A 24,617-nucleotide genomic window follows, 5' to 3' on the forward strand; every position below is an offset into this window, starting at 1 on the left:
TAGGGAGAATAAAACCTCCCTCCTTGAAGCCTCACTTTAACACAACACCTCCCCTTGCCCCGAGACTCCCAGCCCAGCGTCCTGGCCCCGGGGAGCGGCGGAAGAGGGCTGCGTGAGGGCAGCCCAGTTCTGACCAAGTTCAGATGCACCCTGTTCCCAGTTTCCCAGCCGCGAGCAGGGGCAGGCGTTGGAGCAAGGAGCTCCCATTGCTTCACCATAGCCCCCTCAGGGCAGAGGATAATTTAAGCCAGCAGTGACCAGTCAAAAGTTGGAGAATAAATTTATGTGTGTGTGTCTTCCCAAAACAGCTTGGGGGGGAAGGGGAGAGGGAAGATGAGGATGGGGGGGCGAAGGGAGGGGAAGGAGGGGTAGATCCGCGCTTTTGTCTGGCTTTCAAGGCGGGCTGGAGCACGTATCGTCGGGGCCAGGAACGAGGCCGGGAGAGGGCAGGATCCCCGGGGGTCCTCGGCCCGGGTGGGGAGAGCAGCTCCGCACCGTTCACCCCGGCTCCCGCTGCCCGGATGCTTAGCCCGGCACCCCGGGGGGCTTCCCCACTCCGCACACACTAGTACAGTGACCAGGAGACAGGTTTTGCAGCGGTAATGAGCCGTTCCTCTGGGTAACATTGTCTTGGAGGCAAAAAATAATTAAGAAAAAAAAAAAAATCAGCCGATTTGTTAGGGAGTCCTGTTTATTTTAGGTAAAAGGTTTCCTCGTAGCCTGGCGTGTTCCAGCCCTGCTATGTGGTTGACTGCCGCCGTGGAAGAAGAAGAAGATGACAAAGCTGATGAGCTGATGCACTGATTTCCAAGAGCCGGAGATGGTGCTCGAAGCCGCAGGGTCTCGTTTCCCAACCCAGGCAAACTAGCGCGGTCCTCGCCTCGGAGCAGGGCAGCTCACAGTGCAGAAGTTGAGAACAAATTCAACCTCACGGGAAAGCTGCAGAGGTTTCTCTGAGCTGTTGCCACCATTAGGAACACCTTAATCTGTTGCGGCTATTTATTTATTTATTTATTTATTTATGTTAAAGAGTGGTTTTTGCGGTGACTTTTGTAGTCCCCCCTCCTTTTCCTCTGCTAGTGTAATCCTGCAAAACCTCTAAATCGTGTAGGAGAAAATAGAGTCAACGTGTCATTCAGCATTAAAAATCTGGGGGTTTTAACTAAAAGCTTTAATTGCTATTCTGGCCCCATTATAGCCATGGGAACGATATGCTCTGTTGGGATCTCAGAAATGCTACAAACCCCTTAAGCAGGCGCTCCCCTTGTTTGTTTACTCTAGCTTACTTTCATTTATATCCCAGGAATATTCTTTCACCAGGCGACACACGAAAAGACAAAGGGTGTAAATAAACTAACATATGGCCCAGAGGTTTTAGAGAAGCTGGAGCAGCTTAGCAAGTCATATGGGCGATACTGGGAATCCGACTTCTCTCCTTCTCCCCACTCCCGCGTAACCTCCACTTCCCTGTGCAATCCTTCTACCTTCTCACGATAAGTCACGGTCGTGTAGAGGCCGGCTTTTGGGCGTCTAGCCGGTTTTTCCTTCGGACTGGAAAAAGGCAGGGAAGGGACGGGGAGGGATGGGCGCACGTCTGTGTGTCTGTACCTCTACGTGCAGCTAGAAAACCCCTATTGACGTAACAAATGTGCGTGGGGATGTGTGCACACAAGCACACCCGCCCCGGACGCGGTCGCTCCCTGTTTTAGAGGGTCGGGTCCCGGCGCGGGCCGGTGCGGGCCGGGCAATGCCGGGCCGGGCCGGCACTGGAAGCGGGCAGGCTGACGGAGTGCAGGGGAGGGCCAAGCAATCCGACGGCTCAGAGACACTTGACAACAACCCTATTTTTCATTTCTCTCCCCAGATGCAATCCTTTTTAGGGTTTTTGTCCTAGGGAGCCTACACGGGAGCAGACCCACCCTCAGGCTGGGGAGGTGCGGTGTGCCTAGCCTCACGCCGCACCTCTTTCCCCTCCATTTCTCCCGATAAGGCGGCGGAAACGGATCTGGGTTACTGATTCATATTTCTAATCTTCCTTTCCTGAACATACAATGTTCTTTTGTTAAATGAATGGTCTTTAATTAATGCACTTGCACAATGCAGGGGCTTGTATGGGGATCGATGATAGGAAGCAACAGGGGATGGTTCCCTCCAAAATGGTTTGTCAGCATTGAGAAAGAAAAGGCGATGTCTATAAAAGGACCACTAATAATGCCCACACGTCTCTCACCATGTTGTCTGAGGGGACATTCCTTCCCTTGTTGACAGTCAAGTGTAATAAGTACATGTCTTCGCTCAATCATTGTAGACCATAGAATTGTATTCTTTAATTAGCATGTACTGTTAGCCCTCCTTTCCTTTTTTTTTTTTTTTGAGTTGTTTTTTTTTTTTTTCCCCCCTTTTATAGACCAGAGAAAATATTTTCTTTCGGTTCTTTTTCTTGAATTCTTTTCTTTCTTTAATTATTTTATTTCTTTCTCTCTCTTTCTGTAGTCAAATGTATTCTTTATTGACAATATCCCTACCAACCAAAGCCAACTTTTTGTCATCTCCCTGTGTTAGGCAACTTCTTTCGAGTTTTTCTTTTTTAAAAGGAGTTAGGGCAGCGCGCATGCGCACGGCGCCCGCCGGGGCTGGGACTGCAGTGTGCCCGAGGCTGCTGCATCCCTCTAAATTGCAAAGCTGAGGTTTGAAAAGACATGCGAAGAAAACTGTGAGCATGTTCGGGAGCTGCAAAACCCTGCAATGTACTAAAATCGGTTAGGGGAATATGCAAGGCAAAGAAGACTTACCTTCATATTACTTTAGCTGACGAATGATTTTTCCCTTAAAAATAAATAAAATGTTCTACATCCTCTTAGGAATCTTATAAAAAGTGTCACCGTGACAGGGACTCATTTTGGGGAGAAAGTTCTTCAAAAGAACAGTTTCATCACCCATCCGCTCTGCCAAAACAACAACCCCTCGGGGGCGGGGGGAGCAGAGCCCTTTGGTGCTGCTCCATCTGGAAACCCTCGCCAATATCCAGAGTATCAGTGACCCCGGAGCCCCAAACTGGGGGTGCAGGAGTCAGGGTGCCGCTGCAGAGGTAACCGGGAGGAGGGAAAGGGGAGAGGAAGAGGCAACAGCAGGACAGGGTCCGTCTCGGGTGCCACTGGGCTCGGTTTTTGCGCTCTGCATTTTGGTCGGTATTTAAAATCTCCGATCTGAAAAATGTAATCTCAGAAATGAAGTCAAAGAAGTGGTTTGTTTCCTTTTGTTCTTTTAATGTAAATGCCAACCTAAAATGATTAACATTAAAAAAGGTTAAAGACCAACAAAAACCACGCATTAGTACTTGATTGTACACCACATTAATAGTACACCGGTTTGGGGAAATATTTTTTCACGTAATATAAAAACCAACAGAAAGACAAGGTTGATCACACAGTGTTTTAAGAATGGCTCGGTATCATCAAAACAAACACATATTTAAAAGTGCACATCTGTAAAAATAACCATAGAATTGAACCGTTTATAAATATTTATTGCAAAAAAACCTAAATATTAAAAATAAATAGCATGTTTAAACACACAACAGAACATTCCTTCATCACCAAACATATGATGAAGGAAAATATGGAATATAAGAAGTCTGGAAAGAGTACAGCGTTATCAACGTTGCAAATGTTTTGTGGGTTTTTTTGCGAGCTACGTTTTCAGTCTTCTCCCCTGTACAGTTCACAAGGAATGTGGTAGATTTTCCATAAATACGACAAGATCCAGAATTAATAATAACAATAATAATAATAATACCTACTCCACCGCAGTTTGACTCTGTCTTTACTCAGGAAAAGTTCCATTAACTTAATGGGGTGACTTAGAATGGCAGGATTGGGCTCAGATCATTTTGTAGCAACTAAACCAGAAGTACACTGATGAGTTACAACTTCAAGGAATCCATGTTATGAACAGAGCATTTCATGATCTCCAAAGAGAAACTACTAAATAGACCTTGATCGGGGAATCATTTCAGTACACACCATGATCTTTATAAAATGAAGATACAAAAGGGATGCAGCTTGACTATTTTTACATTTACGGACAATAAAAGATGAGAGCATATGGAAGCCATCCCTTTGAATGCGTTAACAACTTCGATACATTGCAGTATATACATGCTTAATAGGTATTCGAACTGTTAAAATGATCAAAGTCTTTACTTTTGTGTCTACGCTCTTGCTTTCACTCTACTGGAAAGAAAACTTTTGTTGGTCACATAAAGGTGTTAATGAAACCAAACATTTCTGCCTTCTCCCAAGAATCGCATTCTGTGCAGTATATGTGTAGGAATAATTTATTCGATGGAAAAGTTCAGAGCATAAAATGTAAAAAAACGGACATCATTTCAACTTTCGAACAGTAAGGTCATACAGACATCTATAGACATTTGTACAGAGACAGAGTTTCGCACAGCCACAGCCACATATATCCAGATGTATGTCTATACACAGGATTCGATAGTTTGGTATTTACTGCACCCTCTGGGCCCCTAAAGTTATCTTTATAAGTTTGATTTTATCTCTTTAGAAACGGTTTTAAGCTAACGGGCAGGGTGAGTTTGACAGAGAGGAGAACAAATCGCTGACAAAGAACCTTTTACGTTTCATCAGCGTTGTTAGGACGACGAGCAGGAATTTCTCAGATAATAACTCCCACTTCAAAGATTTCTCAGCTCAATAGAAATTGGACCATCCTTTTTATTCAACCACAAGGGCTGGCACTAAAGACGACTCAACTGTTTGAATTTTTTTTTCACCGTGTTTATTTTTCCCCTATTCACTAGGGTACTTGGATAAAATAAACAACAAGACAATTACTGGAACATGGACTTCTAACTTTCTCGGGCCCACTGCCCAGCGCCCGTGGCCCCGGCCGTGCGGGTGTCAAGTTCCCCCGCACCGCGGAGCCTCCGCCTGCCTCCGCGCAGCTCCGGCCGGACCGGGCTGGACCGGGGGGATGGGAAGCGAAGAGAAGGGGGGCGCGAGTAGCTCCCCGGGGCCCGAGGCCCGCTTTCCCAGGTCGTGGGGGGCTTTCAGCAGCTCACCTACTTCCTAGGACCGAGGCAGCCCAAGTAGGGGTCCTTCGGCCCCCACCTTATCTTCCGCTGTGGCAGGGTGGAAGTGGAGAAGGAGGCATTTCTCGGGCTTTGTGGCCGCGTTTTGCTGCGGAAAGCAGGGCAGAAATGCCGGAGAAAGGGGACTTGAGCTCACCCCGAGCCTGGCTGGCAGCCCCTTCCTTGCTTTGGGGGAAAGGGGCGCAGGGCTGCCGCGCCTGAGCGGAGCCCGCTTCGAAGGGAGTGCAAAGCCCAGCAAAGCTCGGCTCCGCCGGAGTGCATTAGGTGGAGGAAGTATATCTCTAGCGGGGAGCAGATTGAGTGTATTAAGCTAGCATGAAACCAAAGGTCAGTGCAAATGTATCTTAATAGACTGTCTCAAATGGAGTGTGCCTCCTTTGAAGGCCGCTTGCTATTGCTCTCCTCATTACCATAGCGATCCTAACGTGGCATGCTGATGCACCATAAAACTCACACTTTCAACCCCAAAATCAGGCCCTTTGAACAACCCGAGCTTGATTAGACCTTTCTCCTTTTCTTTTCCCCCTTAAAAACCATTTCCTTGCCTTTAGAAACTGGCTCTCAAATCCCAAACGCATTCTCTGATCCCGGCAGAAAGCAGAAACAAAAGTGAGCTGAGGCAACGGTTCAAGCGGGCCTTTTCTTCCTGACAGTCTTATCCATTTTTATTATGGTCTGGAACAAGTGCCCTGTTCGCGTGGGTTTTGTTTACCGGAAATTAAATGAAAATGATTTAGTTCGCGTCAAACAAAAATATATACTTGTATGCACAAGAAAAAGGGCCTGTTAGACGTAAATATTATGTCCTTAATGAAAAGACGGACGGGCTCCAGACTTCGCCTTTCACTATTTAAGTATGACTTGCCTATTGCCATAGAAATCCTAACTTACCATGAAGATTCACCGTTGTGAAGAAATACTTCTTTGTGCGAGCTTGCTTTGATGTCTAAGGCATAAGATTCAGGCTTTCAGCTGTGTCTGTCTAGATTACCTTGAGAGCAACGGGGTAGACATCTGTAACAAGCAAATGAAAAATTAAAGGTGATTAGCCTGCACTTCCAAATACTTCTGTAAATAGAGAAATAAAGAAATAAACAGATCTCAGGACACGATGGAAGCATCTCCCCTGCCCACAGCTGCATTGTGTACCCCTCGATCTCCACCACAGAAGTTTCAGGGGTTGCAGAGGGGCACAATTCTCGCCTAGTTTAGGTTCCTCTCTCGCACATTTGTTTTGCCTGGGTAATTCCCTACGTGCATTACCGGCAGCGACACGTTGTTACTATTCGAGGTGTTCAGATACAAAAGTTGCCGAGTTTGGGCGAGCTCACAAGGGAACCCCGACTTGGTGCCTTGGGGGGAAAATAAAGCTGCATCAGCTGAGGAAGCGTTGGGCAGGAGTGTTTTTAGCCACTGACCAGCTATTTATTTTCCCCTAGCTTTTATATTTATAGATACATACATACTCGCGTGCGTATGCATGTATGTACATTGTATACACGCACTAGCCCCAGTAACCTGGGCGCAGTGGTGATGTATCAGACCCGGGGAGATGAGGTCACAGCAGCCTTCTGTCTGCGCTCAGCAAGCCACGGAAACCCCTTCCAGCAGCCCATGCTATTTATTTGCCTATACTATCTGGTATACTTAAACATCATTAAAGTAATTAAAACGGCACCATTCGGCAGTTTCAAGCTACCCCAGTGGAGGGAGTTGTTTTTTGTTGGGTTGGTTTTTTGTTTTGGTTTGCTGGGGTTTTTTTCCCCTTGCTTCTTTCTCTGAACCAGGGGATTGAACCTTCTGGGTTTGTGTGGGGTCTAGTTTGTAGCTCCGGGGCAGGACGAAGATGCTAAAGCCGCGTTGCCGAACCGGTACAAGCGTTTGTCATCGGGACCATTCTCAGGGCAGACGCCGTGCAGCAGCGGCCCCGGGTCCTCGCGCTGCCGGGGGGCTGCCCGGCCCCGGCCGTGACGTCATCGAGCGGGCTCTCTCCCCTCCCCCCTCCGCCCCGGGAGCCCCAGCGCCCACGATTCGACAGGAGCCGCGCTCTGGGTGGGGACGGGCATGTTTGGGTATTAGAAGTCATTACCAGTGGGAGCCAAAATGGACAGTCAATCATAGCACCTCCCCGAGCCTTTCTTTATTAGCGACTACTGTGGGGGGGGGGGGGGGAATATATATGTATTTATATACAGCAAGAGAGGAAAGTAAGGAGATTCTTTACAGAAACGTCCATTGAACGGGTTAATGAATCAAAGAATTTAATGGATCCGTTTTATACAATTCGGTAACAAATAATAGTTTTTATATATCTTTTTTTCTTTAAAAACCGCACTCTCACAGAAAATCGTGGGCGAACAGAACACTTCAGCACACGGCACTGTTGACAGGAGAAAAATCTGTACAGCCAAAATCTGTATGGAGCCACTTTGGTCTTTGGGGAGGTGAAATGAGGGGAAGGAGAGAAGAAATGAGGGGAAGGAGGGGAGAAGGAGTGGCGGAGGGGAAGGAGAAAGGAAGGGAAGGGAAAAGGAAAAGAGAAAGGAAAAGGGAAAGGAAAGGGGAAAAGAAAAGGGAAAGGAGAAGGGAAGTGAAAAGAGAAATGGAAATGGAAAGGAAAAGGGAAAAGACTAGGAAAAGGGAAAGGAAAAGGAAAAGGAAAAGAAAAAGGGAAAGGGAAATGGAAAGGAAAATGGAAAGGGAAAGAGAAAAGGAAAAGGGAAGAAAATGCAAATCAGTGGACTCGTAAACAGACTGGAGCAAGACAGTGAGGCGGGGGGGTGTGTGGCACGGAGGGAGGAGGCGGCAGCGCCCCGGCCGAGGCGGGAGCAGCCCTCCAGTGTGCGGGGCGCCGCGAGTGCCGGCCGGGGCCCGCCGCCTGCCCACCCGTGCTCTCCACAGCGCGCCGCCTCTTCCTCTGCCAAACGCCTCTCGGCCTCTCCCTCTCGGCCTCCCCGTGGCCCAGAGCAGCGCTCCCCGTCACCGGGCGGCGCGCCCTAGCAGCGGGGCCGGGGCTGGCCGGGGGGGCGCGACGGCGGGGGGGCGGCGGGGGGCGCGACGGGGCCGCGGAGCCCCGCGGCCTGACACACGTACCATTCGCTCAGGTTGGCGGCGGGCTGCGCGGGCGCGGAGGGCTCGACGTGGGAACAGGAGGCGGGGGGCTCCCGGCCGGAGTCCGAGGAGGGGGACACCAAGGAGGGCGTGGAGGACTCGTAGCCGGAGCTGGGAGGAGGGGATTTGCAGTGCACTTTCATGTGTTTTCTCAGGGAGCTGGGGTGGGTGTAGGACTTGTCGCAGCCTCTCACTTTGCAGTTGTAGGGCTTGTCGCTGGTGTGGACGTGAGAGTGCTTCTTCCTGTCGCTGCTGTTGGCGAAGCGTCTGTCACAGCCCTCGAACTCACATTTGAACGGCTTCTCCCCTGCAGGAGGCAATGGGCGAGCACAGCCATTAGCGACGGCGGCCGCGGGGCAAGCAGCGGCGCAGCCCGGCACCCCCCCGAGCCCGCAGCCTCCCCGGGCCCTTCTCTCGGGCCCCGGCACGGCTCCTCTCCCCGGAGCAGCTCCTCTTCGGCCTCTGCCTGCCGCCGCGCCATCAGCCCTGCCCTTCCCCGCCCGCCCCGCCGATCTCCCCTGGCGCCGCCGCTCTGTGACCACCCGGCTCCACACCGGGAGCGCCCGGCCAGGCCAGCTTCTCCTCCCCCTTCCCCTGCCCTGTCAACGCAGGGGTTTCTGCAAAAGACAAGGCCCCGAGATAAGGAAAACTTAGAGGCCAAGTGCTCATTCCGAGCACACAACCTGTGTTTTCCCCGCAGACTCCTGTGTCCTGCAGGCAGAGCCGTCAGTGATTTATCCCTGGGAAGGTTTTTACGCTAAATAGATTTCTCACACTCCACCAGGTCCATGTGGAAATATTATTCATAACTAGATACGGCTAGATAACATCTCGTCCACTCCATTCTTGCACTGATTACAGTCCCGTGGAAGATCCGTATGCCCCCTCCTTTCCCAGCTCCCCGGCTTGCTGATACCGTGTGCTAAGGCACAAAACATTTCAAAAAGACATTGGTTATGGGGGACAAAACGACAGAGATTCAGCAGGAGGATGAGTAGGCCGGTGCACAGCACTGTCGTGAGGGTAGGATTCCCTTTTCATTTGAACCTACTCAGTCACGGAAGGAATTGCAATCGGGATTAATTTGTCTGGTAATATGATAAGTGACGTTAAGCATAATATAAATACAATCGTGTTGCTGGACTCGTGTAAAAGTTTAAGCTCGGATCGTGTGGACCGGGCATGGTACACGATAGAGAGGAGGTTTTCAAGGAAACACGCCACAGACAGCTTCGGAATGAAATGCTTACTACCTTATTGTTGCTGATAATAGCAGACTGCCAAACCCTGCTCGCCAAGGAATACCCAGGTCCTGCACCAACCGAGTATGAAAATAACCCCCCCATCCGCCAAAAGCCAAAAGTATCAGGGCACAGAGGACACCACAAAAATATGCGGCCGAACCTTAAACATGAAGTGCAAACAAAGCCACTGTGTTCACCATCATGGCGTATGTGGTCGAAAGGACTTCCAATATTTGTAAAAGCTTCCAGGTTTTGTATTTTTCTAATTTATTGTGGTTTTTTTCCCCCTCTCGGTTCGTCACGATTAAATTTTGGAGGGCTTCAGCCCACCTCGTTCTCGGCTGAGAGCAGAGGCACATAAATATTTCACATGAATGCAGTTTATGCAAGGTGGATGGGAAAAACCTCATGGCTCCGCGTTTAAAGTATGTCCTTTCTGCACTGTAAGAATCAATGAAGAGCTCTCACATCCTGCACCTCTAACATTTGCACAGAGGATGGGTAAATACCTGGCGTTAAAGGGAAGGGGGAAGAGGTTAAATCTAAGGTCTTCTCAGAAAACGATGTGCATCCTGTAACCAAATACAGTCGACATACAGCGGTGCATATGCATAGACACATGCATGCCTATAATCTAATTACAGTTTCACGTAAGGAAATAATTTGACCTTCAACATCTGAGTTGAGACAACAAATCAAGGATATTAGTGTAGTACAAGCAAGCAGTAAGTTAGGAGACCCCAGGGAAAGCCATCCTCATAAGCACTCTGCTTGTGCAAAGTGAGTTACATTCAGGTAAAAGCGGGCTGCGGCACGTTCCGCTTTCCCGAGAGCTGAAAAATGTTCAACTTCGCTTAACCCCCTGAAAGAGTAACAGAAAGATCCCTCCATACAGTCAGGTTTCAAGAGGGAAGAGGGCAGCATTTTCTCAGCTGCCCAGGTTGCCTTCTCTGAACGCCTCAATAAAGAGGAGCCATCCGAGCCATTTGCAAGTATTCCTTTCGCGAGAGCAGGTTTTCTTACGTGGAAATCCCTACCAGGCAGGGAGAGGACATATTACAGGTCCCGACTGCCGCAGCCCGGGCACGGAGGTGCAGCCACGCAGGAAATTCCCGGGGCGATGGAGAAGCGCAGGACCTTAACCGCCATTTTCCCCCCACACTTGTAGCTGGGCAAAAATGTTCAGTGAAATTCAGCTTGGAAACTGTGGCATAATCCCCCGTCTCCGGGAGTGGATTAAGGTATTTACCAACTTCTCGGGGGGGGGGGGGAGGGGGGTTGTGGGGAGGACGTTGAGGGGGTGGGGGGAAGCGGCGGTGGCGGTCCCCGGGCTGCGGGTGAGGCGCGGGGGCCGTCCGGGAGGGCGAGGGGCTCAGTCCCCCGCCTAGACCCATTGTTCCTGGCCCTCTGGGAAGGCGGCGAAGTGCTCCCTGCCCGTCCTGCTCGTCCTGCTCCCGCCGCCTTAACGGCCTTAGCCTCCAACCTGGAAAATTCTCACATTCCCAGAAAACCCTCTGCCTGCTGCCCAGCCTCGGAGACATCAGAAGTCATTAATATTTGACGAGGCAATAATTTTCCTGTTGAATCTAGAACTGTCTTCATGAATAATTCGTAGCGAGTTCTATTAGGGTTTCAGAAACATTGCGTTTTTGACAACTTCTGGGTGTTTAATAGAAACGGTGGAACCATAAAGGCCCTGCAGGAGTTTTCACAATACAGCAATTAATCACCGGGAAAGTTAAAGCGAAAAGTACAGACACGCGGAATGATGTTTAATAAACGCAAACCTCCGATCTCGGGTCTGCCCGGAACCTGCCTCTCCGATGTAGGTCAGTTTTGCCAAGAATTTAACCATTTTCTGCTTCAGAGGCTTCAAACAGTGAGGCCGTTAAAGAGCAGTAAAAGTTTGTTTACTTAAGAAAAGCACTGTCATTAAGGGATGAGCTCTCCCGGTTAATGGCTGTACCTGTGCTGATCCGACAAGGAGCTGGCTCGGATACAACTTATGTGACCCGGGGATATCCCTTTCTCCTGGAAAAAGGGGGCCGAGAAGGCAGCACAGGAACACAACTTTGCCATCGCCCCCTCTCTTCCCCCCGCTCCCCCCGCCCCCAGATGAGCTATTCATAGAGCGATGGAAAAATAATTAGGTGACGAGTGACGGTCGCTGTAAAATCTCCGTGCTATGCTTAGAAGACAGCGATACGAAATCAGTATACGTTCTGCATCTTATATCACGTCGAGTTATATCATAACTCCTGGAAGGTCAAGCCCTGCACCGAGCATGGGGGAAGGGGAGTTTTATGAACTGGAAGGCGAAAAAAATCGTTTGGCTGTAAGCAGATCTTACAATAGGATTATGTAGTTTCCCTCGCAGTGCGTAAGGCTGTACAGAAGAGGGTGGGAGGTGGAAAACCCTACACTGGAACAGATTAAATTTTCCCAAAAGGGCTTATTTCTTATCTTCTTCTTCAGAGCGGGGGGGAAAAAAAAAAAAAAAAGGAAGAGGGAAAAAAATATAAAAAAAGGAGCCAGCTCTACAGACTACAAACAGCGGCTGCTAAACTAATTAATACAACTTCACAAGCTGCTCCTGGAAGTGTGAAAACTTTCTACGTGCAATTTCATTAATTATAAATGCTTTCCTGGCCGGAAGAGTTCAAACGTAGTTTTGCAAGATCGTCCATCGAGTTACTTTATTTTCTGTTAACTAGAACTAACAGATGTTTCTGACACATGTCCCAATTTCGCTTAACAGATCTGCAAATGACATTTCAAAATGTACAGGCCGAAACAATACCTTGTTTTCTTCTCCTTTTTTTTTTTTTCTTTTCCCTCCCGAGAATCAGAACTTGCAGCTCCCCGTATTTGCGAATGCAGAGAGTCGTTGGAAGGCAATGCTCATTAAAAATGTCAGTGTTATTCAGATCAAACATTTGAAACTCCCTCTGCCCAAAACAAAACTGTTGAACGAAAAGGTCGCAGCTGTGTTATTCTCACAATGTTCGAGCAGCATCATCTCAGCGACATCAGTCAAAACTGACTAGACAAGTTGTAACTTCTATTGTTCACTTTTAATTTGTGAGCTTGCACAATGATTTCATTTTTTCTTCCCAACTACTCTAAATTGCCAAAAAAAAAAAAAAAAAAAAAAATCCTCGCCTGTGTGAATAAGCAGAAATAGTAGCTATATCACTCGGTATTTACACAGATCCACCCGCATAAACATTACAGCAGCCTCTCCGCACAACCACAAAAAAACATGGACGAGAATTCTGAGATTTGTTCTCCCTCTCTTTTTTCCCCCACTTTTTTCTCCCGTCTCCTCCAAAAGTTAAAGCAGCAAACAAATCTGAGAATTTATTTTCCAGAAGTACTTGGCGTGCATTCAATGACAACGCAAAGGATACATTAAAAAAACCAAAAAAACCCAAACAAACCAAACAAAACAAAATAAAGCAAAACAGTATGCTGGATAACAGAGAGAGAGAGTAAAGAGAGCTTTACATACTGACCTGTATGAGTTCTTTTGTGTATTTTGAGATTCTCTGATCTGGCAAACACTTTGCCACAGCCTGGGAAAGGGCAGGGGAAAGGTTTTTCACCTGTGTGGACTCTGATGTGATTTACGAGTTTATATTTGGCCTTGAAAGGTTTCCCTTCTCTTGGACACTCTTCCCAGAAACATATGTGATTGGACTGCTCGGGTCCTCCAACGTGCTCCACCGTGACATGAGTCACCAGCTCGTGCATCGTGCTGAAAGTTTTCGAGCATAATTTTTTGGGAGTCTGGTCCAACTCAATCCACTTACAGATGAGTTCCTGTTTGATGGGCTGCCTCATGTAACGAAAGAAGGCACCCGGGCAGTGGTGTGGAGCCAGGTTCACGTTCAGGTTCATGCCACCGTAGCTATGAAGTGAAGAAGCAGCAAAAGGCTCTGTCCTGGATGCTGGTACTTGAGTGAAATGTTCAGACCTGGCGTACATTTCTCCAGGTAACCCCAGTCTTATCTGTCCGTTTAGATGGCCACCTGGAGCTGCATGGGGAGGCTGCTCATGGAGTCCAGTGAACAGAGAGGGATTCCCGGCTTCTGAGTGGTGGTGGTGGTGGTGACCATGGTGTCCGGGGTAGCTACCTGTTGTTGAGACAAACAGTCCGTGGTGAGAACTTGCAGCGGGGTACTGCTCGGTCAGCCCTGGCATGAATGGGGCCGGCAGGTCCCTGTGGATGAAGAAGTCCCTACCTGCTGCCAGAGCCTGGGCTGGGTGAGAGACGGGGTAAGGGGCTGCTGATGACTGCGCCGGGCCAAACGCTGCCGTTTGACTAGAGACCACCTCGGCTTGGCCTGCCATATGATGATGATGATGATGATGATGGTGGTGGTGGTGGTGGTGGAGCTGGTGGTGGGGATGAGGGGCAGGGCTGAGCTTAAGGGCCGCGGGGTGATGCTGAGGAGGAGGATGAGGAGGAGGATGGTGGCGGTGCCCCATGTGTTCTGGCCGGAGCGGGTGCGGCCCGAGGCGGGACTCGGCGGCGTGCTCCCTCGGCTGCGTGGGCGCCGTGGAGTGGGGGTGCCCGCCGAAGCCCGGGAAGCCTGTCATGCTCTGAGGGGGGTGGTGATGGTGGTGCTGGCGAGGAGACCCCGCCAAGTCTACTAATCTCAGCGCCGTGTTCCGCCTGGAGAGAGCAGTAGGGTCCATCACTGGGATCCCCCGAGCATCCACGCTCATTAGCTTCTAACGCTAAAAAGCCACCTGACAGCGGGAGGAGAGAGACACGGGGGAGGGGGAAAAACGACTGTTTTGGGTTTTTTGTCTTTCTCCCTTAGAAAAGTTTCGCAGTCCCGCGGCTCCGGCGGCGGGGCGCACGGGCGGCGCTGCCAGCGGGTGGGCTCGGTGGGGACGGCGGGGACTCGCGTTTGGCGGCGGCGTGCCGGGGAGGTCCTGCCGCGCGGCCCGTCCTCCCGCGGGGCCGGCGGGGAGCCCCTCGCGGCGCGGCCGCGAGACGGGACGGGACGGGACGGGACGGGAGGCCGGCGGCCGCGCGCCGCCTCCGGGTCGTGGCGCTGGCCCCGCCGGCCGAACAATCGCCGCGAGTTCCCATTGGCTGACGCCGGGGTGACGTCACCGATGACAGGTCCCGCCGCTGACTGAAAGGGTTATCGCTCGGTAAGGCGCGGGGGGGTTGTGCACGGGTCAGGGACTGCGCATGCGCTGCTTCCGGGCGTCCCCTTCCCCCGGTGTGTTCCCCCCCGCCCTGCGCAGCCCCGAGGCTCGGCCCGACGCCCGGCGGCGGGAGGCCCTGACCGGGGTCTTGCTCCGGACCGCGCTCCTCCCTGCCACCATGCCGCTGGCGAGCTTCCGCCGCCGGCCTGCGGCTGTGGACAAACAAAGGCAAAGCGGGGGGGGGGTCGCTAGGGGGGCAGCGCCCCGGCCGCCCACCCCGGCCTTTGTCCGTTCCGGCTGCCCTGCCCCGATTCGGGCCGCAGCCCGCGGGGTTCTCCCCCGGCAGAACCCCCGCAGCTCTGCCGGTAGTCGCCGCCTGGCCGGAGCAGCGGGAGGCAAAGCGGCCCCGCGCCCCCCGTGACGCGGGCCCGGGCCCGGCGGCGGGTCCCCGACACTTGTTGACAGAGCGAGGAGCGGATCTTTCTCCGCAAAAGCAGCGCTGGAGCCTTTCCGGCAGCTTGCTTGCGAGGCGTCTGCGTTTGGCCTGGTGCTCAAGCCTCCGTAGCTGTGCCTGAGCCCTGACAAAGAGTTCCTGGAAGACTCCCCGTCCCCTCTCCTCGTCTGAAAAATTTTAACAGTTATCTGGTTACTGGCCGACGGAGCGATGCGAGAAATCGTGGTGCTCAGGCTGAATCTGAGTGCTTAACCCAGAAGAGGGAGTCTCTCTCCCCTTTCCGCTCTCTTTCACGGACTTACAGTTCCACGTAAAACCCCCATCTTTGGCTTGAAGGAAAAGCACCGCAAAACATTCATAACCGACTCACTTCTGATGCTTCTCACCTGAAGGAAACAACATAGGCTGCAGGGTTTACTTCGCTAGCCGCGTAGGTTAGGGTTTCAGCGTGGTACACTGGGGCCTCACAGGTTTACAATAGCTTAGGGCTTCAGTACAGAAGGAAGCATCTGCGCAAGTCTTTCAGAAGGGAATCGTGAGTTTAAAGAACGTAAATGAAACATGGGAAAAGATTCTTCTGCTTCAAGAAATAAAAACACAGCTGTAAAGATCTGCCCACCACAGAACACCACAGATCCACAGAACTTGGATCCTGACATGAGAATGACTCCAGCAGTAAACGCACAGTCTTAAGAAATAAAGCAACAATTAATTCTCTGTTCATCCTGTCAAACTCTCAGCTGTTAATTTTCCAGTGGATACTTTACCACATGCACTCCAGGTAAAGCTCCCAGCATGGAATTTTGCATGTCCATGAAAATCTAACAATATTGGCGATTGATAAGCTTTATGTTCAGTAGTAAGCCAAGAAACTGCCTGGCAATATCAACCCAGACATTATCATAACAGAAGCTACCAGCCAATGGTCGGAAACCGTAAGATTAAAGTGTAGGACATCCATAACTACAGAGGGGACGTTTCTGTCACAGCTTTGCATACTCTGGGCTGGCTGCAGTCACATAATTTGGCTGCTTGGCTTTCGCCATATTTCCCCTGTAACACAAGGCTGATACTTAGGCAGCTAGCTATAGATACATCCTTGTGCACATCCTTCTGAGTGGAGATGATGAAAAGTGACAAATGATGCAATTAGCTCTCCATCCTTACATAACATGTTTACACAGGCATTTTAAACCACACACCATCCTCGCAATATCTCAACCCTCAAGTCTACTTGCTCTACGAAATGGATTTGACAGTCCTATTCATGACCATCTCAACAGGAGTGCACAGAAGAGACAAACGTTAGGAAGTACGAATCTGTTACTTACAAATGTACTGAGAGTGTGAATTCCAAATAAAGCTGCTTTCCTTATACCTCCTTAAAACACTGCATCTCTACATACTTGTTATCCATCAATTCTGACACTTCTCAGTCAAGGGAGGAAACATCTGGAACAGTTTATCAATTAAAAAAAATGTCATAACCGGATTGCCCTAAACTCATTTTAAATGTTGTGATGGTTTCTCATCAGACACTCATGGCTCTCAGCTCGCCCCTCAGGGCTCTCTCTCACTCCTTTATCCAGGCAATGCAGGCGAACCTGGCCGTCGGTGTCCCTCACTGTTAGGTGAAGTTGGTGTGAGCCCCGGTTGCGGGCGGGAGGGAGTGGGGCGAGGGGCGGGCGGGGGCCGCCACATGACTGAAGGAGGAGGAGAAACTGGGAAGAGGAGGGGAGTGGGGCCAGACCCGGCCGAGCTCTGCGCATCTCCCAGAGTGTCTGGAAAACTTGAATGCCTGTTTGTGCAGCCCTTTGGCAGCTGGAGCTTGTATGGCTGCCACTCGAGGGGCGACCAAGGTCTCCCACTTCTTGGCAGCGGCCTGAGCCATGTTTGACCAGATGAGTCGGGCTCTAGCCAAACTGGCAACTGTGTCAACATCAGCTTGTGCAGGGCCAGGGAATGGTTGGTTTTGTTGGGTGTTTTTTTTTTTGTTTGTTTGTTTTTTTTGTTTTTTGGGTATTATTATTATTACCACTACTATTACTACCCTTCTAACCCACCTGGCTATGGTGAGGGCAACCCTTTCTAGACTACCCTTGGGACTCAAGGGCTGGATGAACCCTAAGCCTTTCCAGGGAGAAACCAAGGTTTCTCATGCAGCAGAACAGAAACATCATGAGCTGAAGCCGAAACTCGGACATCAGGGCAGGTCCATAGCACAATATTTTTATAAGATTTAGAGGGTAGAGATCTTATCTTAAGTGAAGTGAAGTTTAGAGGGACCACGGTGCTCTTTCGAGTGCCAAATCAACAAGAACAGGGGGGCAGTTTGATCCTGAGCACAAATTTTCCAGTGGCTGTGTTTCTGCGACCCCGGCCACAGCCCACAGCCCCAAAGCCTGCCCGTGCTGGAGCGCTGTTCTGCAGGGATGACATGTTGCAAAGACGGGTCACAAGCACTTTTCTTCCTCGCTGCCCCCGTCCGACCCGGCTCCCTCGGAGAGGAGGCGAGTTGGCCGCAGCAGCGTCGGAAGAAGGTGAGAGTCCCGCACGGAGCGGCTGTGACCCAGGACGGCGGCTGAGCTGCCTCCCTGCTTTCTGTGTTGCCGTGCGGGACCCAGAGCTTCGCCTGCCCACCCCTTGGGCGCGGGGCCGAGCTGGGCAGTCCCAAAGCTGTGGCCGCTGCCCGCACCCCTGCCCCGCGCCGGGCTGCTGGGGCCTAGGGACTGAAAACCGAGCCGCACGGCCTTTGGGAGTGCGGGCAGCCCCGGCTGCCTGACGGTTTTACAGATCCACCGCACATTGCCTTGTTTTTTTGGTAGGAAACCTATCTACACAGCAAGGTTCTTACCCATATTTCTACCTTTACCAAAGTCATGGATTGCTATGAAGGTATTATGAAAAACCCCGGAAAACAAAGTGCTGTTTTCCTTGACTTGGGGGCAAATCCTGCTCGCTCAGAGTCATGCTCAGCGCAAGGAATAGCTCCTGTCCCGGGAAGCATCGGAGTGAGCAAAATCTGACCTTCGCCCACTGCCGTGCCCTTCTGCTCCTGCCTCTGTGGAAACTTCCCTTCCCAATGAGCCAGCTGGAAACTTTCCAGAGGCTGGGACGGGAGGCCTGAACCCTCCAGACAGCATGTTCCAGGAGTTAACTTTAGGCTTCAACTCCCGGATGAGAGGATGGCAACCGCTTAATCTGAAAATCCTAATATTTAGTGTGAGAAAGAGGGGAAAAGCGAGGAATAGAAACAGAGAGTACCGGCAAGTCACCCTGTGCCATTCCTTATCCCCCAAACCGGCACTGGGCAGGAGGGGTGAGGGAGGCAGCTAGTGACACAGTGGCAGGCACAGGACCCGAGCCTGAGTCACTGCCTACCTCAGCACTGCTGGTTAGTAACAGGGTGTTCAGGAAAGTCTTTCGGTGACCCCAGCACCTCCTCGGAGATGGGACCGAGTGGCTCGGGAGCACACTCTGCCTTTGTTTCTGCTCCCTCGCCCCATTCCCACTTACATTTTAGGGTTCCCGGATGACGGGAACTCAGCTACCAGACGAGCAATGGTTTGTGCCTGGGTTTGCCTCTCGCTTTTTGTGACCTAGAGCTACCTTAGGACAGGCAAATAATATGCTTATTTTAAATAGAATATTTCATTCAGTATCTCAAGATTAAGGTATTCCTGTCAGATAAGCTGTCAGTCACTAACTACTTAGACACCACATTGTGGAAGCCTGGTATCCCTGGTAAAGATGATACATATCATGTAAACCCCATCAACAAGATCAAAGTCTTCTTCTTTAATAGGATCCAATACATGACAAACCTCATTCCAATCAAATCGTCCGTAAATGAATTCAAGATGAATATGTCATAGAATAATGTGACAGTGCAATCACATGGGGTCAGGGGTTGTTGTTTCAATGAGAGAGTCGTCAAATATTAATTCTAGAACCACCAAATGAATAGGCATTGAGCAGGATTAGGCAGATGCTGGTGGGGAGTTGTGTTGCTGATTTGTGTGTATGCAACTACGTTCAACACTAAGCTGGAAAAAGAAAAAAATTGTTTCCTTTGAACTTTAAAAAAAGACATATTTTAACTTACTTGACTTTTCCAGGATGTTTCTGTAAAGTCGTTTTCTTTTCCTCATTACAAGGGGAGTCTTGTGCCTCGTTTCCTGACTTTGTCCCTGTTTGGGAAGAGAGGTGGAAAGTTAAAAGCAAAACCATTTGTGTGTGATATGAGTAAAGCACTATATGGCTCGGGTATTATGGACTCAGAAAAAACCAAAGTACAGGAGATAAGCAGCGAGGGTGGGGGGACAAGATGCTTTCTCTGAGGGGGAACTGGAGACTGTCTCCCTAGCAAAGCAGCACATGTTTTATGGAGTCATGAAGTTTCCATGGCTGATTTAGGAAAAAAAATATGAAAGGACATCTTTTCAGTTCTCCTTTGATCTGACATTCACCTTCTGGCAGGCTATTGTAAGGCAGGTTTTTACCAACTTGACTGTGTTGTTTACAGATCCTTCCCTCCCGAAATTAAATTTCGGACTCTCTGCGAGCCTCCAAAGCAAGTTGTTGTCTCAGCAAGGATTAGTATAGCACCACCCTGGCACTTCTCCCTTGCCTATAATTTTCAGCTTGCTCTTTGCACTCTGCAAGGCAGAGCAATGCCACTACTGCAGACAGAACGTTGTACATCTTTCTTTGAGCGGCAGCAAGAACCCTGAGAGAAGATCTGGGGTTTAATGCCGTGTCCGATTCTGAATTTTCGCAGATATCTTTGATTTTTTTTTTTTAATTATTTTTTTTATTTATTCTAATCTGGAAAAATCAGAATCTGGAATCAGTTACTGAAAGGGAGATTATTAATATTATTGCTCTTGCTAGTATCATTATAGGGAGTCCAGTGCTGCTAAATAAATACCTATACCAATACAAATACTTGATGCTAATAATTATGAAACTTCATCAGCGTACCACAGTCATACTCTATCACAAATTATTTATCGTCTTCAGTATTTTCACCATGGTGTTGAAAATTGCTGCCGAAATAAAAAGAACTAGAGGAATCCCTTGGGAATTATGTTTTCTAGTCAACTTCCATTCATCCTCACACTTCCATCAGGTCAGAGCAGCGAACACTGCCTCGCTTGCAAGAGGTTTACAGGAGCTGTGCTTTATTGGTTAGGATGGGAAGCTGGAGGAGTGCTCAGTTCCCAAGCGTTCGCCAAAACTTGTTGAAACTGGACGACAATTAAAAAAAAAACCAAAAAAAACCCTGCTGCATTTAATATTTCAAATGGTTACCAGATGACAAAAAAAGAAGGCAAAACAGTTATGGATTTCAGTGTAAATATTGACTAAAACTCGCACACGCCTTTCTCATCTGCGGAGTGCCACTGGCAGAACAGGAGGGTGAGGATGCTCCATTGCCCAGGTTGGGCCGAGCCCCGGGCCTCCGGTGCGGGGTACCAGTGTCTTCCCCCCCCGTCCCTCTATGGGGCTGGGCGTGCGAGGGGCTGCAGCCCGCGCAGGCAGGACCTGGTTCCCCTTCCCCAAATGCTTGCTTCTACATCCAGCCACGGCTGCGCCGGCGGAGTGGGGCTGGAACAGCCGCCGCCTCCATGGGACCCCGGCGGCCCCGGGCGGGTTCGGCGCCGTTGCCCCGGGACGCGTGAGCCGGGCTGAGCCTGTGGTAGCAGGAAGGGCATGTGCCCCGCCGGCACCATCTCGTCCCACGGCCACATAGGGCGGAGAGAGCTCTCGCCGGAAAGGTCTCGGTGCAGAAATAAAGTTCCTCGTCTCCGGTGGAACAAGCCCCGACCCCAGCCCGGCCAACGGTATCCCCGCCCGGCCGGGCTCCCCAGGGCTGAAAGATCACGCATGACAAAGGAGCAGCCAGGTGGGGGCCAGGGGATCTCGGTCCCCGGTCCCGTTCGGTCGGGCGCTGTGCCGGTGCCCGGGGCTGGCACACTGAGCCGGGGTCGGGTCAGAGGTCACCCTCGAGGGCATCACCCTCGGAAGGGATGTGAGACCATCTCCCCTTTCCCAGCCAGCGCAGGGCGCGGGACGGCCCCTCGGTGCCGGGACCGGGGTCTCAGCCCCTCCGCGGGCTCTGCGCGAAGTTGGCAGCGGCACTCAGCTCCTTTGGTAGCTCCCCCGGACCTGCCCGCGGGGGGGTGAGGGAGGGTGGAGGGGGCCGGCCGCCTCCTGGGCTCCGTCCTTCCTGCACCCGCCTATAAAGAAGGGCGAAGGAGTGCAGAGCTGGAGCGCCGCTCCCCTGGCGCGCCCCCATGGCACCGGGAGCGGCGGTGGGCGAGGCGCTGGGCGGGGAGCTCGTCCCCCGGGACGCCTCGCCATGGGGCTCGCCATTGTCAGTGCTCCTCGCCCCCTGCCCGCCGCCCGGGGCCCCCGGCCCCTCCTGGGCGGCAGCAGAACTCAGCCCGATTCGTCGCCTGCCCGTCCTCGCCGAGCCCAGCCGCTCTCGGGGCTGGGAGCGCCTCCGTCCCGCTCCGTGGACCCCGCCACCCTGCGCTGTGCGGACCAACAGGCCGGGATCCCCCTCGGACTCGGGGGGCGTGCGCGGCGCCCGGCGGCGGGTGTCAGAGCCCCCCTCGACGGCGCCCGGGTGCTTCTCCCTCCGCCCGCCGCCACCCGCCTTGGTACCGCCGGGAACCGGTCCCACGTGGGCGAGGGGCGGCCGAGGCACTGCCCCCCGCTCCGCAGGGCACCAACCCTTTTCCCCCACGGCGGCCAAACCTCCTCCCAACGGAGCCCCTCGAGGGCAGGGAGCTCTGGTCCAGATCTTGGGCAGGTGGTGGGGGCTAGCCAGCTGCCTGGGCTGCCCAGGCAACCCCTGCTCCGAGGCACTTACCCCTGCGACCTGTTGAAGGTTTCTCCTCATTTCTGAACTAGCAAAAATAAAGGGGGGCGGGGGGAGGAAATGAAGAATGAAAGAAGAAAACAATAACCCCCCCCCCCCAAGAACCCACCACCTCTTTGGCGCTTCCATCGAGGCGGTCATCCTTCATTTCTTCTTTTCTTGCTTTCTGGAAGCAGTTAGGGAATGTATGATGAAGCAGAAATGAGCCGTCAGGATGATATTTTAATGGCTTATATGTCACGTTGGTGCATGTGGCTTTGAACTGGAGCAGCTTTCGTTTCCTGCAGAGAGCGCGCCGCAAATCCCACTTGATAACTTCTACAACCCACAACATTTTTTTTTTTTTTTTTTACATTCACTCTTACACTGTATATATTTAGATACGCTTCCTAAAAATACCTTCTCGTCTGCCTTCTCGTATATTTTGCACCGGCCTGGAATAATCACTGGGTTCCCCTTGCACTGGGAGGCAGGCTAGCCGTGGACTACCTAACTTTTTAGATCTCCTAATGCCATCGCCCTGATGAACTTCACAATAACGCTCACAACTCTGTCCTTCGCTTGATTTTAGCAGCAAATACATAAAGTCATGTAACAGCCGCCTAAAGACCATGTCCACAGCCAGGCACGCTCCTAGGGTGGGGGTACCTGTTGCTATAAGCTACTGCAATTCCTTCTAATGGATTTGGCAGAATAAACACAAACATGCAGATTCAGCCTAACATTATTCTAAAAAAAACCCAAACCCAAAACAAAATCCCCCAACCTGCAAAGCCTCTCAAGAGCCAAGGGAAATTACATAATACATCTGCTTTGAAAGCGATCTCCATACACAGAGCACAGGCAAACTGCATTTGCAGATAAACTGCAGCGAGACATTCCTTCAAGGCGCATCAAAGTTTATTTGTTGTTGTTTGTTTGTTCTCTGGGCGCAATGGCCATTTTTATCCCTCTCGAAATGAGTCAGGTCTCACCAGAGCAGGGTTCGCGCCGCAGCGCTGCCGATCTCATCCCCAGTACCTGCGCTGCGGATCCTTACCGGCGCCTTTCATTAGGGAGGATGAGTTTAAAGTTTCTTTGTTTGGCACTAGGAATTGGAGGGGCTCGGACTGAGCTGCGAAGGAGGCAACAGAAGGGCTGAACAAAGGCGAAATAGATGGAGTCCGACTCTTAGCGAGCCTTTGGTGTTTTCGTTACTAGAAAATAATTAGACCTAATGAATATGCAGGCGACTGAGTAAATAAATAATTTGCCAGTTTCATATATGTACACACACACACGGTCGCAGACGTAAGTGTATATACACATACGCACACAAAGACGTCTGCATTTTGAAGTTTCACGAGATCCTTTCTTTCCTTTTTTTTTTTTTTTAGTGCCGAAGCATGGTTTAAAATATTGTACAAATGTTGCTTAGCTTAATTGATTAAGCCACAAAAGATTTCTGCTTTTAAATACCATACTCATACCTTTCAATAATCATTTTAATATATGGTCAATGGGTCTTTGTAGAGAGAACAAAAAAGAACTATCCGCAGTTTTTCAATAGACTTTGAGCTGGGGAAAGACAGGTTAATCGAGGGTTGCATCTAGAAAACAACCAAGTGTTGTATGTTTGCACTGAATCCAAATGTCTGCATTTTTCTAACTAAATCAAAGGGAGTGTTATTTCTTTTTCTGCTCACTCATCTGAAGGTAAGTAAATTTTCTCTGGCGATCAAAAGCCTCGTCAGCAACAAAGACACCGCCTGCTTTTTCCACCGTCCTGGTGTGGCAAGTTGAGGAATTTCAATAACTGTGACAAGGGTGACTGATTTGTGAACTAGAAAAGGTTTGAATGTCAGAAAATTTACATTGCTCCTATCGAGGTTTTTAAATAAATTTTTCAAAAGAGAGAGAGAGAGAAAGAGAGAGAAGAAGTATCCGGGAGTTTCATGCAGCAAGAGGAGAAACAATGTAGGTTTGGGAAATTTACAGTTTTACCTGAATGAAAGAGACTCCGTAAAAAGAGAGTGAAAGAAAGGGAGAGCGAGAGGGAAATGAGAAAGAAAATAACAAAAAAGAGGCGAAACAACAACAATAAAAGTAGAAAGTTAAGAGTTCTCACCCACCTGCGTTTTGATGGGTGCAGAAAACAAGATTTATTTCAGAAACCTGATGGAGGGATAGAGTCAGCTACCCAGAGAAATCACGCCTGGTGTTTAAAAATAAAATCAAATGCACCCAGCACCTACTCTCGGAGAGCTTCGGTTTTAAACAAGCGGAAAATAACTTCAAAAGAAGCGAGTCCCTACAGGGCTCCTCTTTTCAAAGGCTAAAAAGTTGCTCAGTGATCTTAAAAATTCTGGATCACCAAGAAATCATCATTACCATCACTATCAGGGTGCAGGAGGGAGAAGGGACAGAGAGAGGGAGACCGGGGAGAAAATGACCCTAATAAGAATCAAATTTTTTTTTTTTTTTTTCCTTAGGATACATACACACAAAAAGATGCGCTGGAAAATATTTTCGTGGAGAAGAAAAAAAAAAAAAAAAGAGCTTTATATATTAAAAAAAAAGTTAGAGCTCCGCAGCCCCGTTCGCCAGGCGGGATGTCAGGGCGCTCACAATACCTGCGATTGATGAGGCGGACTGGCC

General features: G+C 50.4%; 1 protein-coding gene across 9 annotated transcripts; it reads right to left on the reverse strand.

Annotated features, from left to right (window-relative positions):
* Positions 1-3,245: 3,245 nt before the first annotated feature.
* On the reverse strand, positions 3,246-24,615 carry ZIC4 (Zic family member 4). Of its 9 annotated transcripts, none has more exons than XM_030495277.1 (5): positions 24,593-24,615; positions 19,197-19,281; positions 12,987-13,607; positions 8,210-8,534; positions 3,330-6,130 (listed from the first exon to the last, which is right to left on the reverse strand). In XM_030495277.1, coding segments are annotated over exons 2-5 (993 nt in total). In that variant the 5' UTR covers positions 19,243-19,281; positions 24,593-24,615; the 3' UTR covers positions 3,330-6,129. The 9 variants fall into 9 exon arrangements, 8 of the variants coding, with proteins under 8 accessions (XP_030351132.1, XP_030351137.1, XP_030351136.1 ...); XM_030495276.1 differs by lacking the exon at positions 24,593-24,615 and adding an exon at positions 24,092-24,177; XM_030495274.1 differs by lacking the exon at positions 24,593-24,615 and adding an exon at positions 22,090-22,154.
* Positions 24,616-24,617: the final 2 nt, after the last annotated feature.

This window comes from Strigops habroptila, chromosome 8 (genome assembly GCF_004027225.2).
Source record: "Strigops habroptila isolate Jane chromosome 8, bStrHab1.2.pri, whole genome shotgun sequence".
Classification (NCBI taxonomy): domain Eukaryota; kingdom Metazoa; phylum Chordata; class Aves; order Psittaciformes; family Psittacidae; genus Strigops; species Strigops habroptila.